Source organism: Pseudophryne corroboree, chromosome 5 (assembly GCF_028390025.1).
Source record: "Pseudophryne corroboree isolate aPseCor3 chromosome 5, aPseCor3.hap2, whole genome shotgun sequence".
Classification (NCBI taxonomy): Eukaryota; Metazoa; Chordata; class Amphibia; order Anura; family Myobatrachidae; genus Pseudophryne; species Pseudophryne corroboree.
This window is the reverse complement of record NC_086448.1, coordinates 531,149,963-531,170,536: the sequence shown is the minus strand read 5'-3', so window position 1 is coordinate 531,170,536 and position 20,574 is coordinate 531,149,963. Positions and strand designations below refer to the sequence as shown.

General features: G+C 45.0%; 1 protein-coding gene and 1 pseudogene across 1 annotated transcript in view; both read left to right on the top strand.

The window, feature by feature from the left end:
• ELOVL2 (ELOVL fatty acid elongase 2) overlaps nucleotides 1–20,574 on the top strand; it is a 317,659-nt gene that overhangs the window by 216,517 nt on the left and 80,568 nt on the right. The window contains exon 3 of the mRNA XM_063923159.1: nucleotides 6,425–6,612. Coding sequence (XP_063779229.1) covers nucleotides 6,425–6,612 — 188 coding nt within the window. The remainder of the gene's footprint in view (nucleotides 1–6,424; nucleotides 6,613–20,574) is intronic.
• LOC134930148 (5S ribosomal RNA) lies at nucleotides 4,376–4,494 on the top strand (annotated as a pseudogene).

Genomic DNA, 20,574 nt, shown 5'->3' with positions numbered 1-20,574 from the left:
GGGTGCGAGAACATGCAAACTCGCATAGTTCCTGCAGTTCCAAAACTCGCAATGGCAATACTCGCATCCACATGTTTTGCCGTTGCACACATACAACTCGACAATGTAATAGGATGCGAGTTTACAACATAGATACCCTTTCCCGAAAGGCGGACCTCCATATGATATGTCACTTGGGGACCGCCAGATAATCAAAGAGCATCATGCTTCAATGGGAAAAAATTCCCATTAAAGTCCATGGTTGGAATTGGCAGTCTGTGCTAAGCCACAAGGTTAATTGAAGTCAGTCTTGTGGTTGACCTCAAATAACCTTGTGACTTACCGCAGACCGCCACACTGTGGTTTGATGCAAAGATGAAAAACAGTTAAGCAGGAATAAATCTTAAGTCATGCTGATTGGATCAAAGGAAAGTTTTGTTGCTGCTAACAGCAGGGCCGTTGAGAGCCATGCTGGGCCCAGGTACTGGCATGGGAGTGTGACCTAAAAGGGGCATATCCATGTCCCATAAAAATGTAGGATATTGAAACAAATATTAATTGCGGGGTCGTGCACTCCACGGGGGTACCATTCAAATCCAGAGGAGGGGGGGGGGGTCAAAGGGGAGGGCAGCTGCTTCCTACTGTACTTGCTTCAGGAAGTGGGTCCTCCCTCCTTGGCCAGCACCATCTTCTCAGTGATATTTGGGAAGATGGCGTACGTGCACTAGAAAGTCTGGTTTCCATTTGCAGAGAAAGCAGACCTGAATGTCTATCCTAGATAACCCATTCAAAGCTATAAACTTGATGTATATCATTTCAGGTAGTGCCAATGGGAGATTATTTAGGGTTAGAATGATATTAGGATGATTTGCCGCATTGGAATGACAGATTGCATACAACATCTTGTGTGTATGCACAATTGCGTGCTCCTACGTGTCACAAGTGACATCACCTGGTTGGCCATGCTGCACAGTCAATCAGACGATATTGTATGCCCGGCCGTTCAGTGTAATGAAAAATGGGATGAGGTATTGTTCCATCATTCATTACATTGTGTAGTGTGTACGGCCATTCTCTCATGGTCCGGGCTGAAGGAATGCGCAAAACACTTGAATTCCCCCTATAAAGGTGAGGAGTAGCGTTAGCCTTTTATTATGTAGGAGATTATATATATATATATATATACACACACACACACACACACACACACACACACACACACACACACACACACACACACATACACATATATAGAGAGAGAGAGGTAAGGAGTAACATTAGCTTTTTATTATACAGGAGATATATATATTTACAGTATATATCTCTTACATGTAAGCGGCACTCATAGTACTTGAAATGCTTAGTAAAGAAAGGCGCCTCACGCCATCTGCTGGTTATATACAGTATATATATATATATATATATATATATGGTGGAGGGGGGGGATGAGGTATTTCAAGCGACCAAGGTGTCTAGTCAATAATTGAGAAAAGCAGGTACTATAAAAAATTGAAATTTTAATATTGGGAGTACACTAAAAAAAGGGGGGGTAACATGCAATAAAATGTAATAAAAATATAGCTAGGTTAGTGTAAAAAAGAACTAGGTTTAGACTAAAAAATACAGTAGGGGTAAATTTGTCAAAAAATCATAAAAGTACATAATAACACTAAAAAAAAAAAAAAAAAAAATTTAAAAAGCAAAAAATGCATAGGATAAAATACAGAACAGGTGAGGAGAAGTAGCTTATCTTATCAAAGTTTGAGATGAGATCAGAATGTCACCCAACGCGTTTCGTCCCTCATGGACTTCATCAAAGGGTACTGTAATGCTAGAGACAGAACCTATTTATGCCTTGAGACTGGGGAAGTAATGCTGACCTCACTTCCTGGGGAGGTAGGAGGGTCAAGACTGTACAAAAAACGAAATCTAGTCTAGAACAACCCACACCTAAGGGCATCTTCAATTTGTCTAGCCATAATTTGACAAATCATGAGACTACACTGCTTAACAAAGGCCTTTCATTCGCACCTACAAAGGGTATGAATAAGTTCGAGGTTTTCATCGATTTGAATAAATTCATAAGGAAAATTACCCTTAAACGACATTTTCTGAAAAAAGAAGATGCGGTGATACAAAACTATGAACAATCAAAATCAGGCTTGAAACCCACATCTAAATTCTACCCATTGGAATCAAAAGGTCATAATGTGGGTCTTTTTTACGAGCTGGTAAAGAAGGATCTGTGTGAGGCCAACATTCCATCTATAAAGGAGAAGAACCTCTCCAACAGGGAGACGGAAGCTATAAAACAGTTACAAGATAATCACAACATAGTTATAAAATCTGCTGACAAAGGGGGGGGGTTGGTCATTATGGACAGAGAAGCATACGTTACCGAAGCACTCAGATTGTTAGGGGATCAGACATCATATGTGCCACTGCCCTGTGATCCGAAAGAACAGTTTGTGGAAGACCTGAGGGTAATGCTTCTAAAAGCCTTCAGAAAGGAGATACTTACGAAGGATGAATACCAGTACCTCCTCAATTCCAACCCCACTACCCCCATATTTTATTTTCTCCCGAAAATACACAAGTCTATGGACAAACCTCCTGGTAGACCAATTGTGGCTGGTATTGACTCTTTGACTTCACACCTGTCGGAATACGTGGATATATTCCTGAGGAAGTATGTAATGGAATTACCGGCCTTCCTGAAAGATACCACATCTGTCTTGAACCTTTTGGAAACATTACAATGGAAAGACACATACAGGTGGGCCACAATAGACGTACAATCCCTTTACACCTGTATAGAGCATGATAAGGGAATTGAGGCATGTAATAATGTCCTTTCTTCGGATCCTGAAATTACAGAAGACCATAGACTGTTTTTATGTGAGCTCATGAATTTTATACTTAAACACAATTATTTTACCTTTTTAGATGTGTTTTATCTTCAAATATGCGGAACCGCCATGGGCACGATTTTTGCACCTAGTTTTGCTAATTTGTTCATGGGGCAGTGGGAAAAGGAATTCATTTTTAACAATCACCCGTACCAACGAAACATCATTTTCTACAAACGCTACATAGATGACATCATTATAATATGGGAAGGTGACCAGTTATGTTTTAACGAATTTTTAACGTATATTTCGTCTAATACCATGAACCTTAAGTTCACTGCCAATGTAGATACAGAACGGATTGAATTCCTGGATCTGATTTTAACACACTCAGGAGAGGAAATTATCACAAGTAACTTCATAAAGAAGGTAGACATGAACAGCTACGTCCACTACAAGAGCAATCACCGCAAACAATGGAAAGACAATACTCCCCTATCCCAATTCACAAGAATAACACGGAACTGTAAGAAGACCGAGGACAGAGATCAACAACTTGAAGTGTATAAAGGAAGATTCAAAGACAAGGGGTACCCGAACCGACTTTTGGAAGAAGCCACCTTCAAGGCCAAAGCTGCAGAAAGAACGGATCTTCTCAAGTACAAAACAAAGAACGCCAAGGAAGAAACAGTGAAATTCGTCACAACATACAGTAGACACGAGAATCTCATTAAGAAGGTCCTCAAGAAACATTGGAATATACTCCTTATGGACCCCATATTGAAGAATTACCTCACCAAAGAGCCAAAAATGGTCTTCCGCAAGTCTCGTAGTCTCAAAGACACACTAGCCCCTAGCATGTTGAAGAATCCACCAGCCAAAAGCACAATGCCAAAATGCAAAGGAAGCTTCAAATGCGGGAGATGCAACATATGTAGATACCTCCATCCTAACAGAAAGTTCTTCCAAAATACTCAAACCCAAAAAGAGTATCAGATCAAACAATTCATTAATTGCAACACCATGTCAGTAATCTACCTTCTGGAGTGTCCATGTAAATTGAAGTATATAGGAAAAACTAAAAGACCCCTTAAAATACGTATCCAGGAACATGTTAGGAATATCAAGAATAAAGTCCTCACCCATGCAGTTTCCAAACATTTCCACCTTTTCCATAACTCGGATCCAGAGACATTAACGTACAAAGGCATTGAACTAGTAGCACTGGGAGCCCGAGGTGGAGACCTTTCAAATCTCCTTTCTAGGAGAGAGATGTATTGGATATACGAACTCAACACTCTCCATCCGGATGGTTTCAACGAAGGGTACGAGATAGCACCTTTTTTGTAATTTAAGCTACTCCCACCCTTAAGCTTATTTCCACTTACCACCATTTGTTAAAAATTCACCTTATTTACTCTACACCCCTACATCTCTCATCCCACTTTGCTAATTCCTGTATTCTATTCCTCCATATTTCTTTAAGTACTGGACAAATATCATCATTATATGAAATGAGAGGAATATGTTTCCAACCTAGCCATAAATATTACAACCATACCTCCTTGGGGACGCCCAACAACGTCCGATCTTGGAAGCTAAGCAAGGATGGGCCCGGTCAGTACAAGGATGGGAGACCTCCTTGGGATACCGGGTGTTGTAATCACTTAGGCAAAAGAGGGGAAACTTCGGACAAACTCTCAGTGGACTACGTACATATATGATTGTATTTCATCTATAGTACTTATGGACCTCGTCTCGATAGCCACATCCTCATCTTTCTAACGTTACCACCCGTTCACCTACTTGGTTCACCTACTTGGTTCCCAAAACAATTTTCGTTTCCTTGCCTTTCCCCCCCCCTCCCCCCCCCCCCCCTTCCCTAATGCCTTCCCTTCACTCAGATCCTCATTCCGTTTACTCGTGGACACTCCACTTGCGCATCAAGCATTTACTATTTATATACATCTTCTTTTCCTTTTGTATATATATTTTTCATTTTTTTATATATTTTAATATTTTTTTATATTTTATATTTATTCCTGCCCCCTTACAAATGTTTGTATATTGTTCCATTCATTAGTATTCATATGTATATCATATATATATCTGATCGTTCCTAATTTCAGTTCTTTAAATATGCTTCAATTTTTTCTCCTCTATATATAACTTATTTCTTTGCATTGTCCTCCGTTTTTATTGCCATCTGAATTAAGCAATTTTCTTTTCCTTCTATATACCCGCTGGGGAGCCACACCGCATTAATGGATGCATTCACGTTTTTTGAATATCACTTTCACGGAAGCACTGTGACATTTTTTCATGTAACCAACCAACAAGATGGCCGCCGCTCCAAGTAAGAAGCACTGTGACGTATTTCATATTACCAACCAAAAAGATGGCCGCCGCTCCGAGTAAAAAGCAAAGGAAACAGTTGAGTTCATCACGCCTGTGCCCACCAGGCGCATGCGCAGAAGCGTTTCAATGCCGCCGGAAGCGGGGCGGAAGTGTGGCAGACTTGGGGCGGATGTTATCAGCAACAGACTCCGGACCGGAAGTGACTTATTACACATGTTTCTGACGTTTTAAACCCTAATCATGACTCGTTTTAATTAGAAAATATACTAGCTATGGTCTCCATCTTATCCTCTTTAAATTCACCCGCACAGAATTGCATTTTTATTATAGACATGCTGCTATCAATTAACTCAACAGGAAGTGAGGTCAGCATTACTTCCCCAGTCTCAAGGCATAAATAGGTTCTGTCTCTAGCATTACAGTACCCTTTGATGAAGTCCATGAGGGACGAAACGCGTTGGGTGACATTCTGATCTCATCTCAAACTTTGATAAGATAAGCTACTTCTCCTCACCTGTTCTGTATTTTATCCTATGCATTTTTTGCTTTTTAAAATTTTTTTTTTTTTTTTTAGTGTTATTATGTACTTTTATGATTTTTTGACAAATTTACCCCTACTGTATTTTTTAGTCTAAACCTAGTTCTTTTTTACACTAACCTAGCTATATTTTTATTACATTTTATTGCATGTTACCCCCCCTTTTTTTAGTGTACTCCCAATATTAAAATTTCAATTTTTTATAGTACCTGCTTTTCTCAATTATTGACTAGACACCTTGGTCGCTTGAAATACCTCATCCCCCCCCTCCACCATTTTTAGGAACTAGTAGGCATACATACCAGTGCTTACAATTTCTTTGAGGTACCCAAGCTGACGCCCTAAATTGCATAAGGGAGTGTCCAACAGGTGTTGTTCTGATACTTATTACAGAGCATATATATTATTCCTATACTGTTGTTTATTAACATAGATACTGTATTTTTGGCGCTGCTAGCTTCTTCTGTACACATATATATATATATATACATACAGACACAAACACACACGTTGTTGTGTAACTCTTCTTTTAATGAACCATTTCTAATTGCATTGTGCCTATTCACTCCAGGTGAGTGTTTTACATGATAAGGATTAAATACACTTATTAGAGCCCGTACTTACCAGGCTTGTGATTAATATGTTTTTTTTTCCTTTTTCTTTTATATGTTGGGTTCTCATGACTTTTTCATTTTTCCAGATCCAAGAGTTAGAGGATGGTTCCTGTTGGACTCATACCTTCCCACCTTTTCATTGACTATCCTATATTTAATTTCCATATGGCTGGGGACTAACTATATGAAGAACAGGCCAGCATTCTCTCTTAAAAACCATTTAATTATTTATAATCTCGGAGTCACTTTACTTTCCTTGTACATGTTGATAGAGGTAAGTGATTCATGAATCTCTTTTTCTTTGTGTCACTAACAATTCCCATATTGTTAAAACCATCTTAAGAAGTGGTGAAGAAACAAATAAAAATTAGCATTTTGCTAATTGTCATTCAAATATCAACTCTTGTCTCCTGATTTTGGACTGAATTTGTGAAAATACATAAATCTAACTGAAGCCAAACTCAACCTCCCCCCCCTTTCCCACCCCAGGAAAAATCCGCCACAGTGCTGCCACCCCCAGTGAGGTCTTGAGTCAGGTCTGGTTCCCAGCTCTTGGCCCGGCCCCCCTCTGACACTTGTCTTCACCCCGACTCTCGGCTCTGCCCCTCGGTGAGTATGATCAGGCAGGTAGCAAGAGACAGGGTTGGCTGTGGAGTGGCTTTCAGTTGGAAGCTCTTCCTACTCATCTCACACAGGGCTGCCAGTCCAGAATGTGATTAGCAGTAGGAACTTCCAGCAAGAAGCCCATGCTATGCTAAATCGCTACCCATAGTGTACTATTAGGGGCTTCAGGCTGTACAGCCCTAAAAGCTGTCTTATATATAAATTACTAGTTGAATACTCGTGCTTCGCTACGGAATTTCAAGTATAATGCCAATCTTTGTCAGGCCATACCTCCGTGCAGGCCTTCCCTGGATTGATGCTGTCAAAAGGCTGGCGCTGAGGAGAATAATCCGCCTCCTTCTCTGCCCCATCCTGCCTCTGATCCTTCCCTGCTCAGTGCTGTAAATGCTGGGACTACCGGTCAAGCTCCACCCGCTGTATGTTAAATATGTAAGGTTTGCAGGGATAGGCTGACTCTATTACAATGGGCCCTAAGCCCTTGCTTAGCTTCTCACTCTCCTTAGGGCTCCTCCTTTGACGTAAAAAAGGTAAAGATTTTCGCACAACATTTAAGGTCACTTGGAGAGCTGTCGGTACCCTTTACACAACAGATAAGCATTTGCTGACTATCAAGCTTTCCTTTAATGCATTTAACAGTCAAAATATCTCTCTCTCCTTTCCTCCTATTACTCTCTGAGAGGTTTGGCAATGTTTAGTTCAAGTGACAGGTTACCATCTGATAATTGAGACACTATCCTCTCCTGACTGGAAATAGGTTGGTTAAGTACTTAAAAGGCAAATATGACTGGCTCATCACAAAATCTCATGAACCATAAGGCTGGAGTTCCTTGCCAGTGGCAGTTTTAGAGCAGTTCATTATTCAGATAGGGGAGCCACACCCAGTATCACCCCTTTTAACCCCTTTGTGGGTGGAGTTTTGAAAAAAATCCCTTCTTAGTGGGTGCCTACGTCACAAAAGCAAGCTACTGTCCAAATGTCAAGTTCCTAGTCCTAATGGTTCAGGAGATTTTGTGATAGGTCAGTGGTATTTGCCTTTTATATATATATATATATATATATAGATTCTTTTAAAAATACATTGATTTTTTTATAATAGAATTTTCCTTACTAATGTGATAGGTGAAAAATGAATCCTATAATATTACTGAGGACAATTATTTTAGAGCAAATAGTGGTCTATGTACTAAGCCTTGGAGAGAGATAAAGTTGAGAGATAAAGTGCCAAGCAACCAGCTTCTAACTGCCATGTTACCCACTGTGATTGAAAAATGTCAGGATCTGGTTGGTTGCTACTTTATCACTCTCCAAGGCTTAGTACATAGACCCCTAAGCCACTATCATAAAATATATATATATATTTCTCTCTATATATACACATATATATATATATATATATATATAGAGAGAGAGAGAGAGAGAGAGAGAGAAAAAGAATGAAGGACATGTGCCACATAATGCAATAAATAAATGTACAATTAATGATTTAATTCAGAGGTTTCAAACGTGGTCCTCAAGGCACCCCAACGGTCCAGGTTTTAAGTTTATCCATGTTTGACCACAGGTGACTTAATTAGCATCACAGTCAATTTGATTTACCATCTCTGCCGAGCCATGGATCTACCTAAAACTTGCACCATTGGGGTGCCTTGAGGATTGTGTTTGAGAATTTCTATAATGATATATACAATGCATTTTGTCCCTTTCCTAGGACTACCTCAGATACCCCCTGAGGAAATCCTAGGAAAAGGGTAAAATGTGTTGGAACATTGGGCTTAATTCCGGCCTGATTGCTATCAGGCGATTTTTGCACTGTTACGAAGAGCTAGTCGCCGCCTACAGGGGGAGTGTGTTTTAGCTGTGCAAGTGTGCGAACGCATGTGTAACAGAGATGTACACACAGATCTTGTGCAGTCTTTGCACAGCCCAGGACTTACTCAGCAGCTGCGATCACTTCAGCCTGTCCGGCACCGGAATTGACGTCAGGAACCCTCCCTGCAAACGCATGGACACGCCTGCATTTTTGCAACCACTCCCAGAAAACGGTCAGTTGCCGCCCACAAACGCCTTCTCCCTGTCAATCTCCTTGCAAATGGATCCTTCGCACAAACCCATCGCTGACTGCGATTCGCTTTGTACCCGTGCGATGCGCCTGCGCATTGCGGTGCATACGCATGCGCAGTTTAGACCTGATCGCCCGCTGTACGAAAATGTAGCCTAGCGATCAGGTCTGAATTACCCCCATTGTGCTACAAGAATAACAACCCATCTTGGTATTTACCCTGGAACTCAAGGAGTTACCGAAAGATTGGACTGGAATCTGCGTGGACTCTTTATCTCAGCAACCACCAGCATATAACTGCTCCAGATAAGCTCACCACTTTTATATCTTTGATAAGAAACTAGAGGAATACATTTATCTTTCATTTAACTAAGCCAACAAGCCTTAAAGAAGGTCATTCTGACACTGCACCATCTAGGAAAAACCCATGGGGCAACAATCTGGCAGCTGAATCACCTCTGGAGGATCACCTAGTTTACACAACCCAAAGATAAGCATATATTCATGTACTCTTGGTATGTGGCCTAATATTACCACGAGTATGTAGCTTTAATTGCACTATGAGACAAATTTCTTGTCCTCCAGCTGCTGTGGAACTACACATCCCAGCATGCCTGGTCACAGTTTTGCTATTAAGGTATGCTAAAACTGAGGCAGGACATACTAGGATGTGTAGCTCCACAGCAGATACCATACTGATGGAGCTATTTACTCCTGTATGGGAAGCATGAGAATTCTAACTATATGAAATTACTTCTCTGACAATTACAAGGAACTTTATATAGTTAGAATTCTCATGTTTCCTATACAGTAGCAAATAGCTCTGTCAGTAAGGAGCCTGCTTCCAGTGTAATAGATTTTGGGTTCTAATCCTGGGTATGACACTTGTAAAATAATTGTCAGATAAATAATCAGCTTTGTGAATGACTGAGCATGCTCACACTACATAAATCTGCCTAGTTACAATGGTTTTGAACTGACAATTCTAATTAGTAGCTTCATATTGTTAGAATCTGCAGGCTTGCTATGCAGGAACAAATATAAAATAAATGACAATGAAATATGTATATATACTTTTTTTTTTCAGAACACTACACACACCCGTATATATATATATATATATATATATATATATATATATATATTTACGCCACTGTACCCATTTCCGTAGCACAAAACATATTGGGCCTGATTCGGACTTGACCGCAATGCCCGTTCTCTTGCAAAGGGTTGATATTTTGCAACTGCGTATGTGTCTAGTCTAAGTCATTAATAAGTTGTCCTTGCCATGTTTCTGACAGTGGCCCTCATTCCGAGTTGTTCGCTCGCAAGCTGCTTTCAGCAGCTTTGCACACACTGAGCCGCCGCCTACTGGGAGTGAATCTTAGCTTATCAAAATAGCGAACGAAAGATTCGCAATATTGCGAAAAGACTTCTCTGTGCAGTTTCTGAGTAGCTCGAGACTTACTCTGCCAGTGCGATCAGTTCAGTGCTTGTCGTTCCTGGTTTGACGTCACAAACACACCCAGCGTTCGCCCAGACACTCCTCCGTTTCTCCAGCCACTCCCGCGTTTTTCCCAGAAACGGCAGCGTTTTTTCACACACTCCCATAAAACGGCCTGTTTCCGCCCAGAAACACCCACTTCCTGTCAATCACATTACGATCACCAGAACGAAGAAAAAACCTCGTAATTCCGTGAGTAACATACCTAACTGCATAGCAAATTTACTTGGCGCAGTCGCACTGCGGACATTGCGCATTAGCGACTAATCGCTCCGTTGCGAGAAAAAAATAACGAGCGAACAACTCGGAATGACCCCCAGTGTGTGTACACAGAGGCGCAGTAGCAATTGAGACACACAGTCCCAGAAATATATTGGAAATGTATTGTGGTGTTCCTTGCCAGTGTCGCTGTATGCCATAGCTTAAGGTAGGTTATGTGTATGTGGTGTACCATGTACAACCAGCAGAAGCTGGGCAATTGCAGCCCATCTTAAGTCTAAAGGTAGGAGCCACCCACTGCAAGTGAATAAAAATAAGATTTTACTTACCGGTAAATCTATTTCTCGTAGTCCGTAGTGGATGCTGGGGACTCCGTATGGACCATGGGGAATAGACGGGCTCCGCAGGAGACATGGGCACTTTAAGAAAGAATTTAGATTCTGGTGTGCTCTGGCTCCTCCCTCTATGTCCCTCCTCCAGACCTCAGTTAGAGAAACTGTGCCCGGAAGAGCTGACAGTACAAGGAAAGGATTTTGGTAATCCAGGGCAAGATACATACCAGCCACACCAATCACACCGTATAACTTGTGATAAACTTACCCAGTCAACAGTATGAACAACAACAGAGCATCAGTTCAACCCTGATGCAACTATAACATAACCCTTAGTGCAGCAATAACTATATACAAGTATTGTAGAAGAAGTCCGCACTTGGGACATGCGCCCAGCATCCACTACGGACTACGAGAAATAGATTTACCGGTAAGTAAAATCTTATTTTCTCTAACGTCCTAGTGGATGCTGGGGACTCCGTAAGGACCATGGGGATTATACCAAAGCTCCCAAACGGGCGGGAGAGTGCAGATGACTCTGCAGCACCGATTGAGCAAACACAAGGTCCTCCTCAGCCAGGGTATCAAACTTATAGAACTTTGCAAAAGTGTTTGAACCTGACCAAGTAGCCGCTCGGCACAGCTGTAATGCCGAGACCCCTCGGGCAGCCGCCCAAGAAGAGCCCACCTTCCTAGTGGAATGGGCCTTAACTGATTTTGGTAGTGGCAATCCAGCCGCAGAATGAGCCTGCTGAAATCGTGTTACAGATCCAGCGAGCAATAGTTTGCTTTGAAGCAGGCGCCCCAAGCTTGTTGGAAGCATACAGGATAAACAAAGATTCTGTTTTCCTGACCCTAGCCGTTCTGGCTACATAAACCTTCAAAGCCCTGACCACATCAAGTAACTCAGAATCCTCCAAGTCAGTAGTAGCCACAGGCACCACAGTAGGTTGGTTTATATGAAAGGATGAAACCACTTTCAGCAGAAATTGTGGGCGGGTCCGCAATTCTGCTCTATCCGCATGGAAAACTAGATAGGGGCTTTTATGTGACAAAGCCGCCAATTCTGACACGCCTAGCCGAAGCCAAGGCTAGTAGCATGACTACCTTCCACGTGAGATATTTCAATTCCACCGTTTTGAGTGGTTCAAACCAGTGTGATTTCAGGAAACTCAACACCACGTTAAGATCCCAAGGTGCCACTGGAGGCACAAAAGGAGGCTGAATATGCAGCACTCCCTTTACAAACGTCTGCACTTCAGGTAGAGAAGACAGTTCTTTTTGAAAGAAAATGGATAGGGCCGAAATCTGGACCTTAATGGAACCCAATTTTAGGCCCACAGTCACTCCCGACTGTAGGAAGTGAAGGAAACGGCCAGCTGGAATTCCTCCGTAGGGGCATTCCTGGCCTCACATCAAGCAACGTATTTTCGCCATATACGGTGATAATGTTGAGCCGTCACGTCCTTCCTAGCCTTTATCAGCGTAGGAATGACCTCATCCGGAATGCCTTTTTCTGCTAGGATACGGCGTTCAACCGCCATGCTGTCAAACGCAGCCGCGGTAAGTCTTGGAACAGACAGGGCCCCTGTTGCAACCAGTCCTGTCTTAGAGGCAGAGGCCACGGGTCCTCTGTGAGCATTTCTTGCAGATCTGGATACCAATTCCTTCTTGGCCAATCCGGAACAATGAGTATTGTTCTCACTCCTCATTTTCTTATGATTCTCAGCACCTTGGGTATGAGAGGAAGAGGAGGAAATACATAGACCGACTGGAACACCCACGGTGTCACCAGTGCGTCCACAGCTATCGCCTGAGGGTCTCTTGACCTGGCGCAATACCTCTGTAGCTTTTTGTTGAGGCGGGATGCCATCATGTCGACCTGTGGCAGTTCCCACCGACTTGCAATCTGCGTGAAGACTTCTTGATGAAGTCCCCACTCTCCCGGGTGGAGGTCGTGCCTGCTGAGGAAGTCTGCTTCCCAGTTGTCCACTCCCGGGATGAATACTGCTGACAGTGCGTTTACGTGATTCTCCGCCCAGCGAAGAATTCTGGTGGCTTCCACCATCGCCACCCTGCTCCTTGTGCCGCCTTGTCGGTTTACATGAGCCACAGCGGTGATGTTGTCTGACTGAATCAGAACCGGTTGGTCGCGAAGCAGGGTCTCCGCTTGACGTAGGGCGTTGTATATGGCCCTTAGTTCCAGGATGTTGATGTGAAGGCAAGTCTCCAGACTTGACCACAGACCTTGGAAATTTCTTCCCTGTGTGACTGCTCCCCACCCTCGGAGGCTTGCATCCGTGGTCACCAGGACCCAGTCCTGAATGCCGAATCTGCGGCCCTCGAGAAGGTGAGCACTCTGCAGCCACCACAGGAGAGACACCCTGGCCCTGGGGGATATGGTGATTAACCGATGCATCTGAAGATGTGATCCGGACCATTTGTCCAGTAAGTTCCATTGAAAGGTCCTCGTATGGAACCTGCCGAAGGGAATGGCCTCTATGATGCCACCATCTTTCCCAGGACTCGAGTGCAGTGATGCACTGACACCTGTTTTGGTTTTAATAAGTTTCTGACCAGTGTCATGAGTTCCTGAGCTTTCTCTATCGGGAGATGATCCCTTTTCTGGTCTGTGTTCAGAATCATGCCCTGGCAAGACAGACGAGTCGTAGGAATCAACTGCGACTTTGGAATATTTAGAATCCAGCCGTGTTGCCGTAACACTTCCAGAGAACGTGCTACGCTGATCAGCAACTGCTCTCTTGACCTCGCTTTTATGAGGAGATCGTCCAAGTATGGGATAATTGTGACCCCTTGCTTCCGCAGGAGTACCATCATTTCCGCCATTACCTTGGTAAATATTCTCGGTGCCGTGGAGAGGCCAAACGGCAACGTCTGAAATTGGTAATGACAATCCTGTACCACAAATCTGAGGTACGCCTGATGAGGTGGATAAATGGGGACATGCAGGTATGCATCCTTTATGTCCAGAGACACCATAAAATCCCCCCCTTCCAGGCTTGCGATGACCGCTCTGAGCGATTCCATCTTGAACTTGAACCTTTTCAGGTATATGTTCAGGGATTTTAAATTCAATATGGGTCTGACCGAACCGTCCGGTTTCGGTACTACAAACATGGTCGAATAATAACCCCTTCCTTGTTGAAGGAGGGGAACCTTGACCACCACCTGTTGAAAATACAATTTGTGAATTGCAGTTAACACTATTTCCCTCTCGAGGGGGGAAGCTGGCAGGGCCGATTTGAGGTATCGGTGAGGGGGCATCTCTTCGAATTCCAGCTTGTATCCCTGAGACACAATCTCTATTGCCCAGGGATCCAACTGGGAGTGAACCCACTTGTGGCTGAAATTTCGGAGACGCGCCCCCACCGGGCCTAGCTCCGCCTGTGGAGCCCCAGTGTCATGCGGTGGATTTTGTGGAAGCCGGGGAGGACTTCTGTTCCTGGGAACTAGCTGTGTTGTGCAGCTTCTTTCTTCTGCCCCTGCCCCTGGCAAGAAAGGACGCACCTCGGACTTTCTTGCTTTTCTGTGATCGAAAGGACTGCATTTGGTAATACGGTGCTTTCTTAGGTTGTGAGGAAACATATGGCAAAAAATTTGACTTTCCAGCATTAGCTGTGGAGACCAGGTCCGAGAGACCCTCCCCAAACAATTCCTCACCCTTGTAAGGTAAAACCTCCATGTGCCTTTTTGAGTCGGCATCACCTCTCCATTGCCGAGTCCACAGGACCCTTCTGGCAGAAATCGACATAGCATTTATTCTAGAACCCAGTAGACTAATGTCTCTTTGAGCATCTCTCATATATAGGACAGCGTCTTTTATATGCCCCAGGGTCATCAATATAGTATCCTTGTCTAAGGTATCAAGCTCCTCAGACAGGGTGTCCGTCCATGCTGCTACAGCACTACACACCCAGGCCGACGCGATCGCTGGCCTCAGTAAGGTACCTGAATGTGTATAAATGGACTTCAGGGTACCCTCTTGCTTTCTATCCGCAGCATCTTTGAGGGTAGCCATATCCTGTGACGGCAGGGCTACCCTCTTGGATAAGCGTGTTAAAGCTTTGTCCACCCTAGGGGAGGATTCCCAGCGTAACCTGTCCGTTGGCGGGAAAGGATATGCCATAAGAATCCGTTTGGAAATCTGCAGTTTTTTATCTGGAGATTCCCAAGCCTTTTCACATAACTCATTTAGCTCGTGTGAAGGGGGAAAGGTCACCTCCTGCCTCTTTTCCCCATACATATGAACCCTCTTGTCAGGGACTGGGGTTTCCTCTGTGATGTGCAACACATCCTTAATTGCTATAATCATATCACGGATGGATTTGGCCAATTTTGGCTGTAACTTTGCATCATCGTAATCGACACTGGAATCAGAATCCATGTCGGTATCTGTGTCAACAATTTTGGATAGTGGGCGCTTCTGAGACCCTGACGGCCTCTGCGACATAGGATCAGGCATGGGCTGAGACCCTGACTGTCCTAAGGCTTCAGCTTTTTCCAACCTTTTATGCAAGGAATTAACATTATCATTTAAAATCTTCCACATATCCATCCAATCAGGTGTCGGCGCCGTCGGCGGAGTATGTGAGGTGTGTGTGGGAGCAATGGCGCACAGCTGCAGTGCTGTGCGCTACCTCAGTGAAGACCGGAGTCTTCTGCCGCCGATTTCGAAGTCTTCTTGCTTCTCATGCTCACCCAGCTTCTGTCTTCCGGCTCTGCGAGGGGGACGGCGGCGCGGCTCTGGGATCGGACGACGAGGGTGAGATCCTGTGTACGATCCCTCTGGAGCTAATGGTGTCCAGTAGCCTAAGAAGCAGGACCTATCTTCAGAGAGTAGGGCTGCTTCTCTCCCCTTAGTCCCACGATGCAGGGAGTCTGTTGCCAGCAGAGCTCCCTGAAAAAAAAAAACCCTAACAAAATACTTTCTTACAGCAAGCTCAGGAGAGCTCACTGAACAGCACCCAGCTCATCCGGGCACAGATTCAAACTGAGGTCTGGAGGAGGGACATAGAGGGAGGAGCCAGAGCACACCAGAATCTAAATTCTTTCTTAAAGTGCCCATGTCTCCTGTGGAGCCCGTCTATTCCCCATGGTCCTTACGGAGTCCCCAGCATCCACTAGGACGTTGGAGAAATAGATTTATCTATTTTTTATTATTATTTCAAATATGGTAACTTAAACTTTATGTGCTGTAAACTTTAACATTGACCTTTAACACTGTTTTCTCTTACGTCCTAGAGGATGCTGGGGTCCACATTAGTACCATGGGGTATAGATGGGTCCACTAGGAGCCACTGGCACTTTAAGATTTTAATAGTGTGGGCTGGCTCCTCCCTCTATGCCCCTCCTACCAGACTCAGTTTAGAAAATGTGCCCGGAGGAGCCGGTCACAGCTAGGGGAGCTCCTAGAGCTTCTTTAGTTTTATTTTTTTTCCTGAGAGTAATTTAGGCACAGGGAGGCTGCTTCGTGGGACAAAGGGGGGGGAGGGGAGGAGTAGTGTCCGCCCTGAGGGGTCTGAACCACTATCTCCGCTGACAGGAAACTGAGCTCCTGAGGGTGCTGATCGTTAGCCACTCCAGGCGACTGCTCACTCCCGCAGCATGCCGCCACCCCCGTATAGAGCCAGAAGACTTCGGTGTTGAGTGAGTCACCGCCCCCCCTGGCAAGCGGGGAGCCGGTGTGAAGATGGCGGCAACAGGGTAAGGAGCGCAGTACTAACTGCGCTCCAGGGCTCAGGGGTACATAGTGCGGCGCTGTGAGGGGCGCCCTGAGCCAGCGCCTGTACCCTACATTGGCCAGCAAGCCTTTCAGGGTCCCCGGATCACTGCCAGCAGACATCCCCGGGCCAGTATAATAAAATGAAAAGTGGGAAGCAGCGCCATGTTCGGGGGGCGGAGCATCTCCTCAGAGCGGACCCAGCAGCGTTCAGCGCCATTTTCCTGCCTGCAGTTCCTGTACACAGATGCTGTCAGGGAGAGCTGTCCTTCTAAGCAACTCCAGCTATCCTGTGCGGTACCAGGGGGTTGTAGAAAGGGGGGGGGGGGGGAGGCTGTGTAAAGTCTGTGTAGTCTAAGGTACACAGATAGTGCTGGTAGTTTTATTAGTTCTAACACAGAAAGCGCTGTGTGTGGGTTGGCTCCAATCTCTGTGTCTCTCTGTGGCATACTTGGGGGGAAACTGTGCCTGACATTTCCGTGTGTATGTGCGTGTGGGTGTTTAATATCTTCCATAGCGATGTCATATGCTGCAGAAGATGTTTCCTCTCAGGAGGGATCCATTCCATGTACACAGGCTTGTAATGCTTTGTCTCAGATCCCTATTGTTGAGCTTGAGTGGTTAAATTCTATCAAAGGAATGATATCTCAGATCTCTACTAGGGTAGCTAATACTGAGACTGAAACTCAGGTGTTGAAGAAGTGTATGGCAGTTTGGTCAGGCTCTGTTCCTATTCCTGCAAAATCCCCTAGCATGTTCCCACAGAAACGTGCACTTGCCCAGATTATGCAAGATGACAATGATACCGACTCTGATACTGCAGACTGTGATTGGGACGTGCTAAGGGGGACGGCGTCCCTTGCAAAGGGGGTGCAGCTCATGATTGAGGCCACTAGAGATGTGTTAAACATTACTGACCCGCCACCTGAGCAGGAAAGCCTCGCTGACCTACCCTGCGTCTAAAGAATTAAACGCTATATTTGAAAAATCCTGGGAAAACCCAAAGAAAAAATTCCAGATCCCCAAAAGGGTTCTGGTTGCTTTTCCCTGAGGAGGATAGAAAAAAATGGGAAAACCCACCCATAGTTGACGCATCAGTCTCCAGACTGTCAAAAAAGGTGGTTTTACTTGTCCCTGGATCTACTGTGTTAAAAGAACCGGCTGATCGTAAGATTGACACTATGCTCAAATCCATATACACTGCTTCAGGGGTGGCGTTAAGGCCCACTATTGGCTGTGCATGGATTTCTAAAGTAATAGTAAAGTGGTCATGCACACTACTAGAGGATTTGGATACAATGGATAGACATTGAATTGTTTTTACATAACATACAGGATTCTGCGGGGTTCATGGTGGAATCCATGAAGGACCTGGGTACGCTGACTGCACGGATATCTTCCATGTCGGTCGCAGCTCGCAGGGGACTCTGGCTATGCCAATGGTCTGCAGACGCGGAATCCAGGAGAAGTGTTGAGAACCTACCCTACACAAGCCAGGCTCTATTTGGGGAAGCGTTGAATGTGTGGATTTCCACTGCAACCGCGGGTAAGAATCCTTTCCTTCCCTCTGCTACACCTTACATGAAGAAACCATTTTCTTCAACTACGTTGCAGTCCTTTCGGACCGCTAAGACAAAAAAGTCCAAGCCTACTATCACCTTCTTTAGAGGTGGTTGTGCAAAATCCAAAAAGCCTGCACTCGCAGGCTCCCAGGACCAGAAACCCGCTTCTTGTTCCTCAAAATCCTCAGCATGACGGTGGACCACACAGCCTGAAAGAAGGCCTGGTGGGTGCGAGACTCGGACGTTTCAGCCACGTCTGGGTGTCTTCTGGCCTGGATCCCTGGGTACATGATATTGTGTCCCAGGGGTACAGACTCGAGTTTCAAGAAATTCCACCTCACCGTTTCTTCAAATCAGGCTTGCCAGCTTTGCTGACAGACAGGGCTATCCTACAGGAAACCATCCTAAAATTGGAAAAGTCATTGTCCCAGTTCCACCTTATATGCAAAACAAGGGTTATTGGTGATCATTCCAAGTTGTTCGTTCACTAGCAGTTTTTTGCAGCCGTGAAAATACTATGCCGCCTCCCACTGGGAGTGTATTTTAGCTTAGCAGAATTGCGAACGAAAGGATCGCAGAGCGGCTACAAAATAATTTTGTGCAGTTTCAGAGTAGCTTCAGACCTACTCAGCGCTTGCGATCACGTCAGACTGTTCAGTTCCTGTTTTGACGTCACAAACATGACCTGCGTTCACCCAGCCACGCCTGTGTTTTTCCTGGCACGCCTGCGTTTTTTCGATCACTCCCTGAAAACGGTCAGTTGACACCCAGAAACGCCCACTTCATGTCAATCACTGCGACTGAAAAGCTTCGCTAGACCCTGTGTGAAACTACATCGGCCGTTGTAAAAAGTACTTCGTGTGTGCACACCGCGCCGCATACACATTTGCAGAAGTGCAGATTTTTTGCCTGATCGCTGCGCAGCGACCAAAAGCAGCTAGCGATCAACTCGGAATGACCCCCATTATTCAAACCTTTTCGTGGTACCGAAACCGGATGGTTCGGTCAGATCGATTTTGAACTTGAAATCGTTAAACTCTTACCTAAGGGAGTTCAAATTCAAAATAGAGTCTCTCAGAGCAGTGATTTCAGGTCTGGAGGAGAGAGAGTTTCTGGTATCCCTGGATATCATTCCGATTTGGCTGCCACACCAGGCTTATCTCAGATTTGCACTGTTAGACAGTCACTATCAATTTCAGGCACTGCCATTCGGCCTCTCCAGAGCACCGAGGGTGTTCACCAAGGTGATGGCCGAGATGATGGTTCTCCTCCGCAGGCAGGGGGTGAATATAATCTCATATCTGGACGATCTGCTGGTAAAGGCATTGTCCAGGGAGATGCTGTTACAGTCCATTGTTCTCACGACTCATCTACTCAGGGAACACGGTTGGATCCTGTACCTTCCAAAGTCCCATTTGGAGCAGACAAGGATATTGTCCTTTCTGGGTATGATCCTCGACACGGAAGTGCAGAGGGTGTTTCTGCCACAGGAGAAAGCGTTGGTGATTCAAACAATGGTCCGGGATGTCCTGAAGCCATCCCGGGTATCGGTTCATCAGTGCATTCGCCTTCTGGGGAAGATGGTTGCCTCCTACATGGCTCTACAGTATGGAAGGTTCCATGCTCGGTCCTTTCAACTGGATCTCCTAGACAAATGGTCGGGATCTCACCTACACATGCACCAGAGGATACGTCTGTCCTCGAAAGTCAGGATTTCACTTCTCTGGTGGCTGCAAATGTTTCACCTTCTGGAGGGTCGCAGGTTCGGGATTCAGGACTGGATCCTTCTAACCATGGATGCAAGTCTCCGGGGCTGGGGCGCAGTCACTCAAGGGGAAACCTTCCAAGGAAGGTGGTCAAGCCTAGAATCCGGTCTTCCAATAAACATTCTGGAACTAAGAGCCGTCTACAACGGTCTTCTCCAAGCGACTCATCTTCTGCGAGATTGAGCCATTCAAGTGCAGTCGGACAATGTAACGATGGTGGCCTACATAAACTGACAGGCGGAACGAAGAACAGAGCTGCAATGTCAAAGGTAACAAGAATCATCCTCGGGGCAGAAAAACACGCGTTGGCGCTATCAGCAATATTCATTCCGGGAGTGGACAATTGGGAAGCGGACTTCCTCAGCAGACACGATCTCCATCCAGGAGAGTGTGGCTTCCATCCGGAGGTGTTCAAGGAGGTGACAGATCT